Source organism: Cimex lectularius, unplaced genomic scaffold, assembly GCF_000648675.2.
Source record: "Cimex lectularius strain Harlan isolate CLEC.00 unplaced genomic scaffold, Clec_2.1 scaffold251, whole genome shotgun sequence".
In the NCBI taxonomy this organism is placed as follows: Eukaryota; Metazoa; Arthropoda; class Insecta; order Hemiptera; family Cimicidae; genus Cimex; species Cimex lectularius.
Genome location: NW_019394213.1, coordinates 1061531 through 1083207, shown reverse-complemented (window position 1 = coordinate 1083207; position 21677 = coordinate 1061531). Strand labels below are relative to the sequence as shown.

The 21677-nt window shown below is 33.6% G+C and overlaps 2 protein-coding genes across 2 annotated transcripts in view; one reads left to right on the top strand and one right to left on the bottom strand.

The window, feature by feature from the left end:
* Positions 1-76: 76 nt before the first annotated feature.
* On the top strand, positions 77-19475 carry LOC106664339 (protein takeout-like). The gene is made up of 6 exons (XM_014390001.2): positions 77-201; positions 5370-5465; positions 5548-5695; positions 16342-16475; positions 16546-16695; positions 18776-19475. The coding sequence occupies exons 1-6, from the start codon at positions 123-125 to the stop codon at positions 18928-18930; spliced, it is 762 nt and encodes a 253-aa protein (XP_014245487.1). The 5' UTR covers positions 77-122; the 3' UTR covers positions 18931-19475.
* Positions 19476-20437: 962 nt separating this feature from the next.
* The window catches only part of LOC106664413 (circadian clock-controlled protein-like), a 43498-nt gene continuing 42258 nt past the window's right edge, over positions 20438-21677 (bottom strand). The window contains exon 6 of the mRNA XM_014390114.2: positions 20438-21066. Within this exon, the coding sequence (XP_014245600.1) occupies positions 20915-21066 (152 nt within the window). The 3' untranslated portion in view covers positions 20438-20914. The remainder of the gene's footprint in view (positions 21067-21677) is intronic.

The following is a 21677-nucleotide window of genomic DNA, read 5'->3' as shown; positions in this document are numbered from 1 at the left end:
GTCATCGGGCAAGAAGGGAGGAGCAGTGTGGTGGTGGTACGGGTGGAAGGAAGAAGTTACTTTCCAAGTCAGTTCACTCTCTCCAGTCACCACCTTCAAACAAAACAGCCGGCACCGACGACATGCGACCAGCAGCGGTCTTCCTACTTCTCGCCGGTTGCACGGCCGCGGCCCACGGAGTAAAACTTCTCAACAGGCAGCGTGAGTATTGTCACAATGACAAGTACTGACATAGTCCGGAATTGTCGAGCGAAGATGCTGGAGACGTAGGCATCACTTTCCCCCGGGGGGGTTTCGTTATATAAGGAAAACGTAACTTCAAATTAACATCTACTTTCTCTTGCCTTTTTGAGGGATGATGATATAAAAGAAATAAAACTAAACAGTAAAACTAGATTTAAAATCTTGCACTTTTAATAAATTTTATAAATAGGTTAGCTACTAGCTGATGGCCTAATCAAATAATTTTTTATTTTAATTACTTATTTATAGTAGATAATTCTTTTATTTCAGCCAATATTATATCAGATATAATATTGTTATAATTTATTAATATAATATAGTTTTGTCTTTGATCCTTCTGAAATCTGACTGTTTTGTAAAATAGTTCCACCTGGTATCAACAGATATTTTAAATTGAAAAATTAGTTTATTGGTTTGTACTTTCATAACTTTTTGAATTAAGTACAAACATTTCGAATTCTGTCTGGCAAAGCTATTGGAGTTTTATTTGATAATAATTTGTAAAGTTTTGTTTTCGTTTTTGTCGGCCATGTTGTTTTAGAAATTTGTTTCTTTTTCATCAAGGAGTCAGCAAGGGAAGAAGAAGACTCCAGCCCTTTAAAAACATATTTTCATACTTTTCGGATCTGAAAGATCTTCACCTACATAAAATTAATATTGAACGGTTTCTACAGTTTGTTTTTTTTAGTGAAAAGGGAATCATAAATTTCTAGCTACGTGAATATCAGGATTTTTATGTTACAAAAGTTTTAGAAAGCTGCACGCCACTTTGTTATCTCCATAAATTTTATATTGGTATGTTATAAGAACGGATACGTAATTACATTAATTCCTATTTTTAATTACGCTTTACGTTTTGGAGCATTGTGAAGAGAGTTTGGGATAAAAGTTGTTAGATTCTGGGGTTGGATGGAAGGAGGGGGCGTCCAGGGTTGGATGGAGGTGTCTGTATCGCCTTTTGCTGTGTTGAGGATATAAAGATAGTAAGGTTGAGTAATAAGTAAATAACTCTGGCAATAGTTCGAAAAATATTGGACTGGAACGACTTAGACCTTTGGAGGTAAACCCAAAATTCAGTTCCACACGTTATTTTGTAGTGAAGATGAAGAGGCGTTTATTTTGGTTAGGATGAGGGTCCAATTTCTTGCTGTCTCGACGATTCAAGAATTTGAAGAGTGTGGATAGTAAAGTAGTAGTAGGCGAAGTTGGATACTGAGTAAACAACTTGGCCAACAGTTCGAAATATATGAGACCAGAATAACCGAATTTTTCGGAGGATGAAACTCTTGGTAAAATACCACAGTTTAATTCCGAACGTCTAGATAGTCGTTTATTTCGAACTGTTTGGCTATTTTATACCATCAGAAAAAAAAAATTTAATTGCTATTTTAAAATCTACATAACTCTTCTTTCCTATTTGTTGGTGTTGAAAAAAAAATGTTGCAAAGGGTATTATATTGTGGGTATAAATTAAAAAATTTTAATGTTTGCCCAAAATAAAAAATCACTCAAACTAAAATTTTCCAAAAAAATAAAATTGCCACGGATTTTTATGGCTTCAACCTCCTTTTATTCCTGATCGAGCGCTCCTCCTTTTACTTATTAGCTGTATAATTGTAATTTATTTTTCCTCGATACTTTTCAAAATCTTATGTTAAGCCTGAACATAAAGTGAGTTTTTTTATTTCTATTAGATTTCGTTTGTACAATTTTGATATTTATTCAGGCCTCTTTGTTTTCTTTATCCGAATATGAAAGGTTGAGACCGAGAAAAGGACCGTGACAATAATTTTTCGGAAGATTTTCTATTGATTGATTTCTAGTTTAAACGACAATAAACTTCTCCCATTTATAGGCCCGGCCTGTAATAAGTTGTTTGACCCGTCGTCCTCGCACTCAATTCTTTCTTTTTACTATTACGGTGTACAATTTATGAAATTTACAAAATCTTTCGGCTCTACGCATGCAAAAACAATAGAATCAAGCCTTCCGGCGTGACAGTATTTACTTCATTTGTTTTAGTTTATTTTATGATTAATTAGATTGACAATGTTGTTAAATTTAGAGTTAGTGTTATGCTCAAAAGTCCAGAAATGTTAGTGTATACTGAAAATTATAATTTTTGGAGTCGTGAACTTTTGAAATTATGTTAACAAAAGTATAGATTTTTATATTTACACAAAAATAGGCACGTTACATCAGATTTATCCGTTTATATCAAAACCTGAGTACAAATGATAATTGTATTATATCCATTATATCTTCTGGTCTGATTCACCAAATTACTTCTTTCAATCAATTAATATTTTTATGTAAGGGTTAGGTTGAAATGAAAAAGGTACTGTCACGAACGGGATGCGAACCCACGACCTTCGGCTCAATACGCCGCGGCTCTAACAACTGAGGTGGTTCGAGCAGCGGCGTATTGAGTTCGTGTCACTAGCTAGCTTTTTCATTTCTTACATAATTATATTATATTATAATTCTTGTTAATTTTCTAATTCGTTGTTCAGACTTAATATATTGTCTATTCAGCTGTGGTGAAAGGGAAAAGAATATTTTTAAATAAACACCACCCACATGCTGGATAATTAAACAATTTACATAATAATGAATTTCTTTATTCAAGTTTTTTAATAAGTTCCCGAAATATCATGATGAGTGATAAAAAGTCAATAGTTTCTATTTCGAATATGTGCAAGAAAGAAAATTTTTGATTTCTTAATTAACCAAAAGTGGAACGTAAAGATAGATTTTCGCGACACGTTTCTGCAACTTTTGTGTCATATTTATGGAAATTTGAAGACGGTACACAAATTGTAATCCATAATAGTAAAAAACGGTATACAAATAAATTCAAATGATTTTTTTAACTTTTGAAATATCTACCGGCAGAATACACTTTTTTAACCTTTACTTGATCTTTTGTTTTCCGATGTAAATGAGGTTGCGCTCGATTTGGCAAATAGTTGGAGGTTGATTCCAAGAAAATGTTTTGCCAAATTTTTGTTCGGCAGATTTTGATTTGGGTGTATTTTAGTTTGATTTTGGTAAGAATTAAAACCTGTTTTCTTTACTTGAAAGTCTTCCTGAATGACCGTAATTATTCTATTTTATCAATATTAATTTGTCAATGTGTCCAATTTTTGATGTTCATAAATGCTGAGATGTTTGTTTATAATTCTATAATTATGCTATTCAGTTGAAAATATAGATTTTTTCATTTACGTTATTTACATCGAAATGTCGTTGATGTTTTTTAAATAATTTTTGGCCAAGTTTCCGTCGCTTTATGCTGAAAACTGTAAATTATTCGGGCAGAAGTATAGATTTTTCTATTTACTGATTACCTCATTTTTACAACTATAGGGTGAAAATAAGCTTCTGTTGCCAGATTTACTTTAGAAAAACTAACTATTTCAACATGTTTACATAAAAACATTTGGTAAAATGATAATTATATTATTTTCATATCAAATTTATTTGATAGTTATTTGAATTTTCATCATGACTTGATAGAAAGACAATGTTTTAATGTCAAATGTATGCCAGAATAGAATATTTGTTAATTAACAAAAAGTAGAAAGTACTGCGGGACGTTTGTGCCATATCCTTGCAAATGTTTAAACTAGTAAAAAAGTATGAAAAAGGTAATGGTAAACCTAGGTAAATAAAATGTTTAAAAAAAAGTTTTAAATTATCTACCAACATAAGACACTTTTTTCTCGTTTACTGGCAATCTTTTGTTTTTCGATATAAATGAGGTCGCGCTCTGTTTGAAGGGGGCATTTATTTCGTTATATTACCGGCTTGACAGCTTATTTAGTTCTTTCACCTTTTCCCATTTTATATATTTCACACTGGATTCGTTTTCCAAAAACAGAACAACCTTCGTGGAGGATCGATCACTTGAATGATGAGAATTTGTTATGTTCAAAACAAAAACGTTGAGTATTCAAAAAACAACAACGTCGTATTGTGTTAACTTTTCTTTTAACCCCGACCTGATGAATATCGTGTACTCTTTGGGAGTGAATGTGACCAGAATGTTCGTATTGGGTGTCGTCTTTACGTTAAATTACTAGAATGAATGTAATTTATTAGAGTGAAAGGAAGAAGTGGCTTAACCCCGCCCCCATGAATATCGTACTCTGGGGGGGTGACTGCGTGACCCCTGGAGAGTAAAAAAGTAACTTATTAGCGAGAATGGAGCGAGTTAAAGGCCGCCCGAAGAACATCGATTTCTCTTTGGGAGTGAATGTGACCAGAATTCTAGGTTCGTAATAGGTGTCGTCTTTATGTTAAATTATAGGAATGAATGTAATTTATTAGCGTGAAAGGAAGAAATTGCTTAACCCCGCGCCGATGAATATCGTGTACACGCGTATTTTTGCTGACTGCGTGACGCCTGGAGAGTAAAAGTAACTTATTAGCGAGAATGGAGTGAGTTCAAGCGTAAGTTGTTACCGAGAATGAAGATGATTCAAGCCTGCCTTGTGGAATATCTAATAAATGTGGGTTTCATGACCTGGGTGTTTTGTATCTATTCTGACAACCTGACTTACAAACGACAATCTAGAATAATAACATGTCTATTTAGTTTTCATAAAAATGCATAATATATAGTCAGTAACAGTATTGAGACGTTCAAATGGCTGAAAAATACGCGTGAAAAGATCAGAAAAGTAAGTAAAAATACGCATAGGGCCGGGGATGACCTCAGGTGATTATCGACCCCTAAACTTCCTACGTTATGATTATTATTTTGTACAATGATAAGTAAAAAATAAAAGTTGCCATGAACTATTCATTTTATCCTCAAACTTTTTTCCATGTAAATGTATCATCTTTTCTGATTATTTGGTGAGCACTTACCATATGAGCAACTAGCAAGTTCTAATATTTAAAAAGTTTACTTACCAGTCTATGTAAGGATTCAAATAGCGTAGTTATATGTTATAAAAATAAGACTTAAGAACTGTTTGATATAACAAATTGATTGATCAGATTTTTTTAAATTACATAAATATTTAAATTACTTTTGAAAAGGGTTTTACGAGAGCAAAAGTTAAAATTATAATAAATAATATTTTTTGTATATTTAAGTTGTTTTTCTTTCGTTTTAGCGGAGTGGCTTCGAAAGCCGTGCAAACGAAAAGACCCCAACATGAACGACTGCATCCGAGAAACGTTCCAGGGGATGTTTCCCTACTTGGCCAAGGGTAAATAATAAAGGAAAACCCCTGCTGTGATAAAACAACCCTCGAGAGGGTTTTTGGAATTAATTATCAAATGTTTTTTTAGGCATCCCTGAAGTGAACATACCGCGTTTTGAGCCGCTTTTTATTGAAAAGGTCGGAATAACGAAAGGCCACGGTGCGGTCACACTCTCCGGCAACTTCAACAACCTGTACGCCCATGGGCCGAGCAACACGACCACACTGTACACACGGTACGTTAACTTTACACATTTTTAAACGGATATTTTATCGTCAAATATTTAACCTCCAGCCCCCCGATGCCCGGTTGACAAGGGAATCGTTAAACTTTTATAACTTACTTGAGTAAAACACCTGAACTTTCTACAAAGATAGAGCGTCTATATGCCAAAACTTTTACATTGCGGCTTATAAGACTTGCATAACCAAATTGTGGTATCGTTGAACATTATAAAAGACAAGAATTGTCAATACCAAATCTTTTGTTTAAAAATATATTGTATTAAAAGCGGAAAATATATGTGTGGTGATTAGTGACCTTTAGTCGATAGTTATTCAGATATCGTGAGATGCGGTCTGGTGTGATGTAGGTTTCAGAAAAACATTTTCTTTATCGTGCCAACGTTTCAATCTTTATTAAGATCATCTTCAGGGCTCAAAGTGTTTGTTTTGTACATTAATTTTGAAAAACAAAAATCCAGTAAGTCTTCAAGTAGTAAGTAGTGTGTGTCTTCCAGTAAGTGGAGCCAGGAAAAGTTGTAAACAATGAATTATACATAATAAAATGTATATTTAATGATCGTCAAAGTAAAACTTTCAATTCCCAGAGAAGACTTCTAAAGAAGAGGCATATATTGGAACGTGAAAAAAAATTTGCACACAACTTCAAAAAGGAGACAAAAGTGAAACTATTTATTTATTTATTTACCGCGCAAAAAGTGAAAATAGAAAAAAAGGCAAATAAATATTGTAAATTATACCAAAACTACGTATATTTATTTTGAAATACAAAAATCCAATGAGTCTTCAAATTATAAAAATTGTACTGTAAGTGGTGCCAGGAAAGTTGTAAACAGTAAATTAAACATATTAAAATGTATATTTAATGATTTTCAACTTCAACTTTCAATTCCCAGAGAAGACTTCTAAATAACAGCCATATATTGGAACATGAAAAAAAAAATCTGCACACAATATCAAAAACGAGACAAAACTGAAAGTATTTATTTATTTATTTACCGCGCTTCTCCACTGGTATCTTATTTTGACAGTATTATGGCATCATCAGCAAAGTGGGCTGATTTTAGAATCATATTTGTTAGGAAAAGTGAAGATAGAGAAAAGGACCAAAAAATATTGTAAATTATACAGAAACGACATATATTCATTTTGAAATACAAAATCTAGTTAGTCTTCAAATTATAGAAATTGTACCACAAATGGTACTAGTAAAACTTGTAAACAATAAATTAAACATAATAAACTGTACATTTAACGAATACATTCAACTTTAAACTTTCAATTCCCAGTGAAGACTTTTAAAGAATAACCATACACTGAAACGTGATATATAAAAAATAATCTCTACAAAACATCAATAACGAAACAAAAATTAAAGTATTTATTTATTTACCGCGCTTCTTCACTAGTATCTTATTTTGATAATATAATAATGCCATCATCAGCCAAGGGGGTTGTTTTTAGAAACGAATTTTTTATGAAATTTGAACATTGAGAAAAGGCTTAGTACTTTGCCTTGAGATACTCCCGATTCCGAAAGGCAGTACGTAGCCATCCTCATGGCGCATGGACATCTTAGATTTATAAGGTACAAGGAGTCACCAATATATATAAGGTTTTATTGAAATGAAAACGCTAGTGCCACGAGCGGGATTCGAACCCACGACCTTCGGCTAAATACGCCGCTGCTCTAACCACTTGAGCTATCGTGACTTCGATCCACTCGGACACCAACTCCCATCTCCCCATAATTATTAACTATAATTTTTCACTGTTAAAAGTATCGACCAATTATTCACTCTCGAACAATCTGGATCAGGGTATGGTATTGAAGAAAAATACAAATTCAGATGTTACTTCCAAGCGTTCAACCTATTTTAAGGTCATCATCAAGGTTGATTGTTGCAGTCCATAGCCAAAAAAAATCAACATTATTTTTTTAAAAGTAAAATCGCTAGTATTATCGTATCCGGTAGTGTAGTTTTTCATTACACAAATCATTTCAATACTTAGGTATCAGGCTTGTTGGGCGACTCAAATATCAAAAACGTCCGAAAAACTCAAATTACTAATTTAAGTTTTTCAAATCGCTCAAAAAAATAGCATAAAAATAATCAATGAATCTAAATAAACACGTGGCAATTACAATCAATCATCATTTTTGCAATTACGAAAATTCATCATAAAAAGAAGTTCAAACCACTTCGAATACATATTGAATATATTGAACCATCAGCCGTCAGTTACTAGGTGATATTAAAGATCATCGAAAAAGATGCTAAGTAAAATGTACTTCAAGCCATAAAATGTTAGCATTGATACTTTTAGAACAGAACCAAATTTGATGAAAAATAAACACAGAGTTGTAAAAGCTAACTTTTTATTCAAAAAGAACGAAATAATGATGACGGTAATTTTATCATAATATATTTTACTGACTTTTCAAAATAAAACATTTTAATTGTATCATTCTTCCAACTTATTTCAACGTCACTTCTATAGGAAAACATCTAAATAATAACAATATCTCGAAGTATAGTTAAAAATAATTAAATTCACTAATTTCACTAATTTCGTGGTCCGCTTGACCAATTAATATATTACAAATAAATACGGTTTTTAGTTCAGATAAAAAAGTCAGTGTCACGAGCGGGATTCGAACCCACGATCTTCGGCTAGATACGCCGCTGCTCTACCACTTGAGCTATCGTGACCTCGATCCACTCGGACACTAACTTCCCATCTCAACCCCACCTTTTGAATTTTCCCTCCTTTTTGCCATTTTTCAAATGTCGTGTAATCGGATTGGATTCTCGACGACAAATGAAATGGCCACGGAGAGCTTTAGTGAAGTATACTTCATTTTAAATCATTAAATTCACTAATTTCGTGGTCCGCTTGACCAATTAATATATTACAATTAATTAAGTTTTTTAGTTGAGATAAAAAAGTCAATGGCACGAGCGGGATTCGAACCCACGATCTTCGGCTTGATACGCCGCTGCTCTACCACTTGAGCTATCGTGACCTCGATCTACTCGGACACTAACTTCCCATCTCAACCCCACCTTTTGAATTTTCCCTCCTTTTTGCCATTTTTCTTTCGTTAAAAATAATGAATAGTTATTTGGAGTTCGTGAGATGCGATCTGGTGTGACGTAGGTTTTAGAAAAACATTTTCATAATCGTGCCAATGTTTTATTGTGTGTCGTGTTGATCACACAAGACCCTATCTCACGATCTTCAAATAATAATTAATTAACGGTCACTAAACACCACACATAATGAATAGTATTAAAAAAAAAAATGACTGGCACTATCGCAGAACAATATAGTTTTCCATCTACAGAATTTTGTTTAAAATAGCGTCGGCAGCCAGGTAAAGTTTTTCTCTTAATAGAATTTCTCAGAGCCCGGAATAAGTGAAGATCTGAAGAAGCGATGTTGGGAAAATGTCGTGGGTGGGGTACCACATTCCGACCACGCTTTAAAAATATTTCTGGCGAAAGACACGTGGGTGCAAGCGTTATCCTCGTAGAAAAAAAATCCGGTCGTAATTAGCATATGCTTGTCGTTTTTGGTCAATAAATTGTTGGCTTTAATTGCACTGAATCATTTTGATTGAGCGGAAAAAGTTTATAATTAAGCAGTCCCCTCCAAAGATCCCATCAAATGCACATTACCTTCATGGGATGTCATCAGATTTTAACAATAAATGTAGTTAACGGAGATTCACTGCATTGAATTCAGGAATTTCCTGTCTGAATATTGTTTTAAAGGACCCAATTTTCATCTCTAGCTATCAATCTTTTTAAAAATGAGCCATTTGCCTTGTGTTTTAAGGAGAGCATGGAGATGTGCTCCGATAAATTCTTCTCATGCGACATACCAAAAACCCATATAACCCTCCGTCAAATAATCCACCAGTTCTCAGACGTTTTTAAGTACCGATGATGTCTCGTGTCGTTGCGTACATGTTTTTTGGGACAAAAGGTTCAATTCATCAACGGCCGAAGGACGATCAATATAAAAACGTCTGTATCCAAACGAACTCTTGAAATAAAAAAATCAAATAACGGAAATGCTCTTTTTCCTTTTTAAATCAGTAAAACATATAATAATAACGCATAAAATGCGAGATCTTGAAGGAAACTTGTGAAAAAACTTAAATAAACCCCCTGAAGATTATTACCGTATTCCCAATAACGACTAAATAAACATTGCTTCAAAGCCCATGAGGAATCAAATCGAATTATTGAAAAACGCTAGGGACGTGTTTTACAATCCAATAAAATCGGGGATTCGTGCTTTATTGAACTTCACAGCGCTATTTACATTCTTTACTTTATGTTGGCAAGACCTTTTCGTCCTGCTCCGAACTCCTTCTAAACTAATCTGGTAGGTTTTATTCTTTTCTTCTCAGGAGTAGGAGAAATCGTTAAACAAAATTCCAAATCTGGTGAGATTGAGTGTACGCGGACTCAAAAGACCTTCTAATGAAATAAATACTTTAGATAAAAAGCTTGCTCTGTCTTCCTTGATACCGAATAAACCTTTGCTCGTATCTGACACCTAGGTTTATTCTGAAAACTCAAGGGCAATTTACCTTCAACACGCTATCTTGTCCTTAAATCACATCTGGTAGACAGGTGCTTTAGAGTGGGGTCGGATCACTTTTGTACGAGGTGGGGGCGCGAGTCCCTCGCGGTAGCGTCCTCGGCCCGCTATTGTACTTCATATATACTAATGACACCCCTTCCCATCCCAGCCCTAATATATATATANATATATATAAAGCATACACTGATGACATTGCCATTTTATCCTATAACTCCGACCCCGTCAAAACTCACTGAACCCTCAAGACACATCTATATTTCATTAAACAATGGTTCAAAAATTAGGATCAAACTAAACACCACTCTACCTCCAGTTTCTTAAAATCTCACCCCTCTTCCAACTGAACACGTCATCCTACGGCTGGTTAAAAACACTCCCCTGAAATACACGACTCAGAAGGAAAGAAACGACGATTACTAGACATCAGACCTGAATTCTCCGTTGGCAACAAAATACTCATATACGAATTGAATTCAACATGGACATATAGCATATGATTATGGGGTTCAACCAGAATCATAAATACTTAGATCCATCGTCATGTCCCGTTCTATGTCCCATCCATACCATCCATGAGGATCTTTCCATTTTAAATGAAGTCGTAAAATCCAGCTAGGAAAAATTCCACACTACCCTCCAACCGCAGATTCTCATTGACACGTACTATTTTTCTCCAGATCTCTTCCTAGCAATCCACCTCGACAGTAACTTGCGCTCAGAGAGTGCGAGTGATTAAGTGATTTCAAATTTAGGAGGGCTATTACCGGACATCTCCATTCAATATTTTCGATATTTTCTTTTAATTTTAATTACCGCGTAATCTGTGTAACTTCGTGCTTTATTGTTGTTTTTATTTAGCGCAGATTATAGCCTTATTACTCAATTAAAAAAAAATAAGATGATTGAAATTCGAATAAAGCAAAATCTCAAATAAAATAAATAGTCAATAAACAACAAAAGAACAGTAAAATTATTTTTAAAAATCTTATTAATTGTTGTTTATTCTTCGAACGTTCATTTAAAATATTTAGGACGAAAACCAATTCAAAATCCCGTTGTGCTTCAATAACTTCTTCAAACAATAGATTATAAATAATTTTATAATTACACTATTTTCAAAATCTGCATAAACCAATATTGTGTTAAACAGTAATGAGGATCGTGTATTCACGTTAAGCTCTCACTGTTCTGAATTTCCCTTTACAAATAAATGAACAAATTATGTAAATGGGCGGAGAAGGGGGGCTAGTTAGGTAGCTGGGAATGAATTATAATCAATATTCTCCACTTTATGTTCACAGGAAATAAAATATAGGAAAGTGTAGGAAAAAAAATCAAAATTGAGGAATTATACAGCTTTGTTGCAGTTATAAACTAAATTCGTGTCAATTGTTGCCAGTTTGTTTCATTGAAAAAAGGTTGGAACAATTATTATGCAATTATTAATGAATTAGATGAAAATAATTCACCTTAGTTATTATATCATTTACGTTTTAGTGGTCATTGACCAAGTTACATCTTTCAATTAATTATTCTTTTCTTGTAAAGTCTTGATTGAGATAAAAAAAAGTCAGTGTCACGAGCGGGATTCGAACCCACGACCCTCGGCTAAATACGCCTACTCTACCATTTGAGCTTTCGTGACTTCGATCCTCTCGGACACTAACTTGAAAATGGCAAAAAAGGGGGAAAATTCGAAAGGTTGTAGGTTGAGATGGGGAGTTGTCCGAGTGGATCCGAGTCACGATAGCTCAAGTGATAGATCAGCCTCGTATTGAGCCGAAGGTAGTGGGTTCGAATCCCGGTAATGTCACTGGATTTTTTATCTTAACCAAGACCTTAATGGAAAGAATACTTAGTTATTATATTTTTATGTAGAACGATTTTGGAATTTATTGATTGAAACGTTGAACAGATAATCTCAGGAGTTATTAGATGGATGAGGAAGTGATGATCATTGGTGAGAGGGCACGTACCGAAAGCAACGATATTAGTCGAATCACCTTGTAAATATAAATCCTCCAGGAATACAACTCAATTTCTATTCACAAATGCAGACCGCTTTTCTCTGATACGAACGTTTAGTCGGATCGAATTGGAAGCGGTATTTGATGGAAGAAAGTAGTAAAGTCTCCCCCATTAGAAACTGCGGTAAATCGAGGGTCCATTTGGTTTCGAATTGTATTTTTATTCAGAATCAACTTTTTGTTCCGATAACCCCACATCACGGTGGCTCGTAACCACAAAGAGAAAGAACAGATCACAAAGAGAAAATGCTGGCTTTTAAATTTACATCTCTTAACGAGCCTGGCCAAGTATTGGGGCTTACACAACTCAGTTCTGTGAACGAAAACCATTCTTGCCTGTAATATCTCAACTACATGTAATTTTCGAAGGATAAAGTGAAAAAAATCTCTTTTTATCATGCTTATGTTTTTCATCATAGTTCTATTTAACATCTATTAGGATTCGTGGTCCGATTGACCCAAAAAATTCTTTTCAATTAATTAATTTATAATCAAGATTTTGGTTGAGATAAAAAAGTGAGTGTCATGAGCGGGATTCGAACCCACGACCTTCGGCTAAATACGCCGCTGCTCTACCACTTGAGCTATCGTGACTTCGATCCACGCGGTCACCAACTTCCCATCAACCCGTGGGTTCGAATCCCCATCTTGGCACTGACTTATTTATCTCAACCAAAACCTTAATTAAAAATTAATTAATTGAAAAGTTCTATTTTACGTAATGTCGTGTGAAGCATGACACTAAATCTGATTTCTTTGCATAACTAGCTGCCATTTAATTTCCATGAGTGCCAGCATGATACTGCTTTTCTAGCCTTATTAAAACTTCCCTTATAATTTCTGTTTTCCTGTTGTGAATTTGACGGTTTACGATGGCCTGGCTGACCTCACTATCTCTCCTGAACAGACTTTGCTCGTCGGCAGCGCCTTCAGAATTGCGAGCAAATCTGATTGGACCAAGGGCCAATCGACTTAATTTTTGTATCTTTTCTTATAGAAATGTGTGGTGATTAGTGACCGTTAATCGATATTTATGTAGAAATCGTGAGATTACACCAGACCGCATCTCACGATTTCTAAATAAATATTTTCTTATAGAGATAATTTTTCTACAAACTATACAAATCATAAGACCACCTAACGAATTTTTTTCTTAAGTGTGGCTGATTTAGGCATTAGGAAGTGACATTATTTTGTTCCATCTACCATCTTAAAATAATAAAATCAAAGCAATTCTAGAATTTGATTTTAGTTTTCATGAAATGGGACATACTAAATATCCTAATTTTGTTGGAATTTTTAAATCGGATTATAAAAGTTAGAAAAGTTATTGTTCTGAAGAACTAAAAAATAAGTAAATAAAAATCGAGGGGGCATCGGTGGCCGTAACGGTTTAGGCGTTGACACTGCGCTCATCACTGTAAGGTAAAGGTCCCGGGTTCGAATCCAGCGGCCCTGCATTCGAACCCAACATACTTACAAATGGGCTTTTGTTCAAAAACACCGGCACCCCGGTTAATTATCAATAATAATTATACCTTCGTTATAGCTGAATTTCTCATCACCAGTTGCTTACATTAATATAATTATGAGCTTATTAGAGATTACTTATGACAATATAACAAATTTCCCATTACTAATGTGCAGTGAAGAACTAAAATTGGACCCCTACGTTACAAATGGGCACCGGCACCCTGAGGGTTGATATGACCTCGGCTGTTGCGAACCCTCGCAAAAAAATCAATTTAAATCATGAAGAATAAATTTATTATTATAAGGACATACAATCCTGCCACCTCAGTGAAAAGTTTGATATTTTGAGAGCGAATTGTACGTAATTTCTTTACATTCTGATTTTCAAGATGGGCTTTGAAATTTTAAACTTATTGATGCATCTGAATTTGGGTTGCACTCAAAAGAGGTTTGACCTGAGCCTAGTTTACAGCTACAATGAACGTTTTCTTTGAATATATCAAATTTTTCATTTGTAATTTTGATTTCTCGATATGTATAATAGGTGCATACTCGCATTTACTGATTCTCTGATTCTCTCTCTCTCTCTCTCTCTCTCTCTCTCTCTCTCTCTCTCTCTCTCTCTCTCTCTCTCTCTTTCTCTCTCTCTCTTTCTCTCTCTTTCCTCTCTATTTCGCTCTTTTTCTCTCTCTCTTTCCTCTTTATTTCGCTCTTTTTCTCTCTCTCTCTTTCCTCTCTATTTCGCTCTTTTTTCTCTCTCTACCCCTTTCACTTTCACTTTTTCATCTATTTATCAATTTATCTTGCTAGCTATTTATCCAGCTATTATCGGTATCTTCGATTTTCTTCATCCTTCTCCAGCGGCCCTGCATTCGAACCCCAAAAAAAATCGAGCATCGCATTGAAAAAAAATTAATCATCGATAACCTAACCCCTACCAAATAAAATTCCAAACCCTATCACTAAACCTTACCTATCCTAACCAAACCATAATCCAAACGTTGGCAAATTTTTTTAAATCTTCTCATTTTCTACGTTTTGTGATATACATCATGAGCTAGTTAGATTGGTTTCATCTTTAGTTTAGCAAACATTAAGCTACCATCTTTGAACATTTTACTACTTTCAGCCTTGACAAAATAGTAATAGTAGGAAAAAATCGAAACTGTAATATTTAAGTGTGTGGTGATTAGTAACCGTTAATCGATAATTATTCAGAAATCATGAGATGCGGTTTGGTGTGATGTAGGTTTCAGAAATATTTAATTGATTTTAAATCTATAGAGTTTTCAAACAGATCTAGCAAAATTTGAAAGGAAGATAAAAATTTCTTAAAGTTTATGCTTTTCACAACTCATTTATGTAAGTATGAGACGTTTAACAAAGCTAATTTATGGTAAATGGAAAACTTAATTTTTGTGTAATAATGTTAACTTATTTTGAGGGTTTTTTAAAGTTTATTTCGGCTAATTTTAGTTTTACGTTTTAGTATAATAGTGTATTTAAGAAATTAAAGTATTTTTTGTCGTCACATATATTGTGTCACATATAGACATGAACCTTTAAACCCGACAAATTAGTTTTCACAACGATAACCCGCTTAGTTGAATGTAAGCATTAAGCAGTGATGTTTCGTTTGTTTCATTTCACATCTTGAAAGTGAATTTAAAACTGCCCTGAATTGTGATTTGTTATGCAGACACATTTCAAAACTTGTGACATCTTTAATAGCCAAGTTTTCTCGGCGCACGAAAAGCAAATCAAAAGCTGAAATCCTTTCGGTTAAATCCTGTCACTTAACGAGTCTGCCACCTAACCGCGGAGACTCTTATAATATATGTTTCTGTACATGAACATTGTGAGATCCAAATCCCTGCGACAGTGCCAAATATTTATCCCGCATTGTGTGGATTATATTCACTTTAGGAATGTCATACTTGCGATGTCGCCTGTTGTCAGGCATTGTTCGACTGGAGTTCAAATTTATTTCAAGATTGAAATAAGATGTGTGCTAATATGTTGAAAACCGGTTTTTCATATGATCCCGTTTATCACGGAATAATTCTTATATATTCGTAACAACAAACTAAATATCTACTAGATTGGAACATAAAAACTTTTATAATTTAAAAAGTAATAGCTGTTCAACGCGGACACGTAGAATACTTTCATTGACCGCGAAGAAGGCAAATCTGGAACAGCTGACGCCGCCGATTGCGTAATCCGGCTGTTACTCAACTGGCAGAATGGGTAAGAGATAATCCCCGTTGGTAGGAACGACCCCGGCCCGGGTGTGTGAGGCGATTTTTAGAAAGTCTATAACTTACTCTTCCTACCGGAGACTATTAAGGCCACTTTTACTCTTGTCCGGGCTCTAAACGATTCTCAAGAAGCATTCGAGATGTTGAACGTTTCGTAATTTTCATCACATGACTTTTCCCCGTGGCGATTGATTATCTGTCTGATAAACAAGCCCTGACCCGACTTTTAAACTTAAACTAATGATTAATTTTTTTCAGGCTTGACATCAAAAATGGAAGGTTTGACATCGGACTTCACATTCCACAAATAAGAACGGAATCGCAGTACGATTTGAAAGGGAACATACTTCTTCTACCTCTTATCGGCGTTGGTGACGCTAAGCTAGTTTTGAGTAAGTAATCGTTCAATGGTAGAACCATCGCCAAAATTCAAAGGTTAAAACACGTAATGATTTCTGCTAGAAAATGTTACCACGGAGGTCTACATGAAAGTGACTTTTCCGAAAACGCAAGGTGAAGAGGTGATGCGTGTCGAACAGATGAAGGTGGATTTTAGGCTACAGAACTGCAGGGTTCACCTAGACAACCTCTTCAACGGAAATAAAGTTTTGGGTAAATGATCCTCTAATATCTAACTAAATACATGTAAATGAATCGAATTCTCATCCTAAGATGAACAGTTGGAAAAATATTTTAAAAATTTTAGAATTTAACAGTTTAAATTGCGAAACCTTAAGTACCTCGATCCCTTGCTTCTCAAAAATGTGCCATTATGTATGTATAAGTAGATTTCATTTTTAAATCTCCATTAAAAATGGGGATTTAATTAACAATTATTTATCCATCTGTATTCACTCACTATTTGAAAAATAACTTTCCTTTTTCTCTCCATCTCAATCGCTCTCTCTCTCTCTTTCTCTCTCTCTCTCGCTCCCTCTTCCTCTCACTTCCTCTCCCCCTTAAAATCCATTATTCTTTTTTTTCTATATATCTGATTGCAAATCTACCTGCACTATGTCAGTTTTCGATCATTTATGAAATTTCGATTATCTCTCATCCTGTTTCCACACTTCCTTCATTCTCTATTTCTTTATTATCTATCATACCTATTTCTATCATCTCTTTGTTTATCTCCACTTATTGTTTCACCCTGCATCTCTTCCTCTCTTTATCACTCTCTTTCTCTCTCTTCCTTTATATCTAAATAACTGTTTATCTGTCTTCATTTATGACATCAATTTTTCTATCCGACCTATCAATCTTCTTGATGTGTTCTTATCATACTCATATGTAACATTTCTTTGGTACTTGTTTGTTTTTCTCTCCCACTCTGTCTCTCTCTCTCTCTCTCTCTCTCTCTCTCTCTCTCTCTCCCTCTCTCGCTCCCTCTCTCTACCTATCTATCTCTTTATCTAACTATCGATTTATTTACATATCTGTTTATCTCCCTCTTTCTCCCTTTGTCTCTCTCTCTTTCTCTATCTATCTATCTCTATCTCTCTTTCGCTTTCTTTATTTCTATATAACTGTTTATCTGTCGATATTTATTATACCGATCTTTCTATCCGTCAATCAATCTACTTGTGTACCTGCCATACTTATCACTAACATTTCTACTTCTTTTTTTTTCCTTGCTCACTCTCATTTCTTTCCTCCCAAAGTCCCGAAGACTCTCTTTCTATCTTTCTATCTGTCTGTCTGTCTAAACTATATTATCAAGATAACTCAGGAGAAAGGAAAAATACTTGCATTTAACTCATGCTCTGGTTGAAAACAATTAAATTAAATACATAATTTTAATGCTAAAAATTTAAGTTTTAACAACAATAACAAAACAAGAACCATTATATTTGACAGTGTTTCTTATTTAAAAAAATTAAATTAATAATCAATATTAATTTATTTTACTAATTGAAAATATTAAGCAATATTTATGTGTTATTTCTTGACATTTATTTCTCTCTCTCTCTCTCTCTCTCTCTCTCTCTCTCTCTCTCTCTCTCACTCTCTCTCTCTCTTCGCTATCTCTCTCTATGTAGCTGTCTGTTTATCTCTCCTTCTCCCTTTCTCTCTCTCTCTCTCTCTATCTCTATCTTTCTCTCTCTTTCTCTCTATCTCCCTCTCTCTCTTTCTTTCTCTCTCTCTTCCTCTCTCGAGTTCTTTATTTCTGTATAACTAGTCATCTTTTTCTTTTGTGATATTTATTAATCTTTCTATCCGTCAATCAATCTTCTTGTGTACCTACCATACTCATCTCTAACATTTCTTTGGTTTTTGTTTGTTTTCCTTTCTCACTCTATCATTTCTTTTCCCTCAAAGTCCCAACCTCTCTCTCACTCACTCTCTCTCTCTCCCCTCTCTCTCTCTCTCTCTCTCTATNCTCCATCTCTCTCTCTTTCTCTCTCTCTCTCTCTATCTATCTATCTATTTATCTTTCTATCTATCTATCTATCTATCTATCTATCTATTTATCTCTATCTGTCTATCTATATCTTTTTACCTGACTATCGATCTATTTACATACCTGTGTATATGTCTATCTATATGTCCATCTCTGTCTCTCCATCTCGATCTGATTACCTATCGTATTTTTCATTTTCCATTTTCTCCTTCATCAATTCCAGCTCTTGTACAATTATTCAAACATGAATTATACATCGAATTATTAGTATTAATGCAATAACGGTTTCAGGACACACTGTGAACACGTTTCTAAACAAAAACGCTCTGGAGGTTGTGGACGAGTTGAAGGAAAATATCGGCGACAGCCTAGGCTACGTGTTTATGAGAGTGATGAATGACGCATTTGGACGGATCCCGACCAAATTCTGGATACCTAAAGATTAAAACGAAAGACTTATTTACAATTTTATTTATTTTTGCCTGCTAACTTTTAAAAGAATAAACCGGCATCTGTTTTGTTTTTTGTGTCGAATTTGTTTTTGTTTGTTTTTTTCAATTCAGGTGCTTAGATTTTTAAAAGTTATTCGGAGGAAATTTAGTCCTTAGATGAATTTTTAGTATAATTAAAAAAAAAAAGACGCGATCTTATTAAAAAAAATTTCACGAGCGGGGTTAATTTTATTTTACCTTTTTTTCAATTTAATAAGCTTAATAAGATTATCAATGTGTACAATTAGTCTTTCAAGTTTTAAATTTAGGTTTTTAAAATTTAGAAATCAAAAATTTTTCCTTTATAGGTTTGAAATTTGCATCTAGCATGATGATTTGTTAGTTGATGCCTAATAAATAAGAAATAAGTTTGATCAAAATTATATTTTTTAACAACTGGCTTCAACTTCTGCCAAATCATGTTTGTGTAAATTGTACTGTAAATAATTTTAATTATACATTTCTTTATTTTTTGTAAATAAATAAATCATTTTTTTTTATCTATGGTGGTTTGTTTTTATTATTACAGAAGTAGATAATATTTTTATATAGCTTTATTTATGAGAGAATATAAACAAAATCAAAATATGAGTTGGAAATAATTATGCAAATTGTATTCAGTTTCAAGTCTTAAAAACAATGCCCTTATAAAATAGCTCACAGCAAAAGTAGATTTTTTTTATATCTAATGATATCTACACAATTTAAAGCAAATTGAATTGCTGTATAAAGGTGACTTCTGAGGAGTGACCCACTTTGAAATATCAATTAATTTTTATTTCACTGAAGAATCAAAAAAAAATATACAAGCCTTTCTGGACTTTTTTTGTAACCATTTTGTAATATTGATAAATAGAAAGTTTCTTCTAATATTTGAAATTCAAGTTTTCGGAATTGACTGAATGCTCGCTGTTTCCTCACATAAAAATTTAAAAATAAAAGTGGTATTTTATCAATATTTTGACCCGATTTCTCTGAGACTACCCAACATATTTGGTTAATTTATTTTTTTGTTTTTGAATAAATACTATTAGTATAAAAATACAGAAGATTTTTAAAAAAATTACGACAAGCTGAGAAGAAAAATCACAAGTTTATCAAAAATTACAATTTTTTTTAAACACTTTTTCCTGAAAAATTATATCAATCTCATGAAATTCCTGTTGCTATGTTCGAATTGATTTGTAAAACCCGCATAATAAATTTGGTTTTGTTACCTTTTATTGGTTCTAAGAAAATGGTGTAAAAATAAAAATATGAAAAACGCCGGTTCTTTTGGTTGTCGGAAACGTTTGCACTAGCAATCCGTTGAAAATTTTATGTTTTAATACATTACATTTTTTAAGTGGGTCACTTCACATAAAAACATTTTATTTATATATTTAAAAAATGTATTATTACAATAAATTGTTTATTTTTAGTAAATTTGTATTCTAAAAATTAAGAAAAAGTTCAAGAAAAAACAATTAAACAATTATTTAAAATATTTACAAAAGGTTTGACTATCAAACCTGCAACATTTATAGATATTTTTCATTCAATTTGTCCTTCTTATTAAATTAACTATTAATATTTGGTCTCATTTTATATTCAGATAATTTTTTAGATCAGATTAAATTTATCTAATAGCTAAAAATTTATACTTTTAAATATTTTTAAACACAATTTGTATCACAACAATCATCGAGTGAAAAAAATCTTTGTACATGTCTAATTTCAAGATATCTATTTTCTGTGACAATCTCAACACCGGTATCTTAGATATTAAAATAATATTTACTGAAATAAATAATTGTGATGTAGCCAGTGCACAGTCTGTTAGGTGGGGTCGTCTAAAGCCCACAGTTTCAAATCACAAAGGAAAATCACTTGAGCTGTACGTACTTTCCTTTCGTCTCATTTCTTTCAAAGGGCTGTATTACGCCGGACGGGCTGAATATCACTCCTTGAGCCAGACCGGGATCGGCACTTGAAGGAAGGCTCCGTTCAGAAATGCTTTGAAGTGCTTTCCGATCGCAGCTGCAGCGGCTGGCTTCATCTCTTCTATAATCTCGTTGGCGTTCTGGTTCAAAAATTGGTTCATCGCCTCACCTACAAGACAAACCACAAAATTTACTATACCATAATTTATAATGGGGACGATAAAACATCAATTGTATAAATAGAAGGAGCCAGCGTGTTGCCTCTTCTTTTGTTTTAAAGCAAGAATTTTCTATACAAACAAATTAAATATTCAGTAAATTCAACATTTGTGGGTAATGGGAATGCTTATCAGATTTTGATGTTTTAACAAGTTTCTGATTTTGCGTGAGCCTAAAGAGAGGCTAGCAATCGAATAAACAAAGAAAGAGTCGGGTACCGTCTTGGCTTGATCATCACTTCGCTGGATAAACAGGAAAAACAATTATTAAGAATAAAACGCGAAAGAGACAAAATAAAGCCAAAAAAGAGGTCTGGCGATGAAAGTAATTCATTAGAAAGAAGAGTGTTTAATCTCGCTCTGAGCAATATCTAGTAGTATGGGTGTGAAAAGGCTGGAGTGTGAATGAACTTATTAGCGCGAATAGAGGGCCGTACCCCAATTGCTTCGCGGAATATCAAGTACTAATGGGGTACTATGAATTTAAACAGATTATCTTCTTTCTTTATATGTGTATTTGTGATATTTTATCCACAATTGAATAAACCATGAGATACAGAGA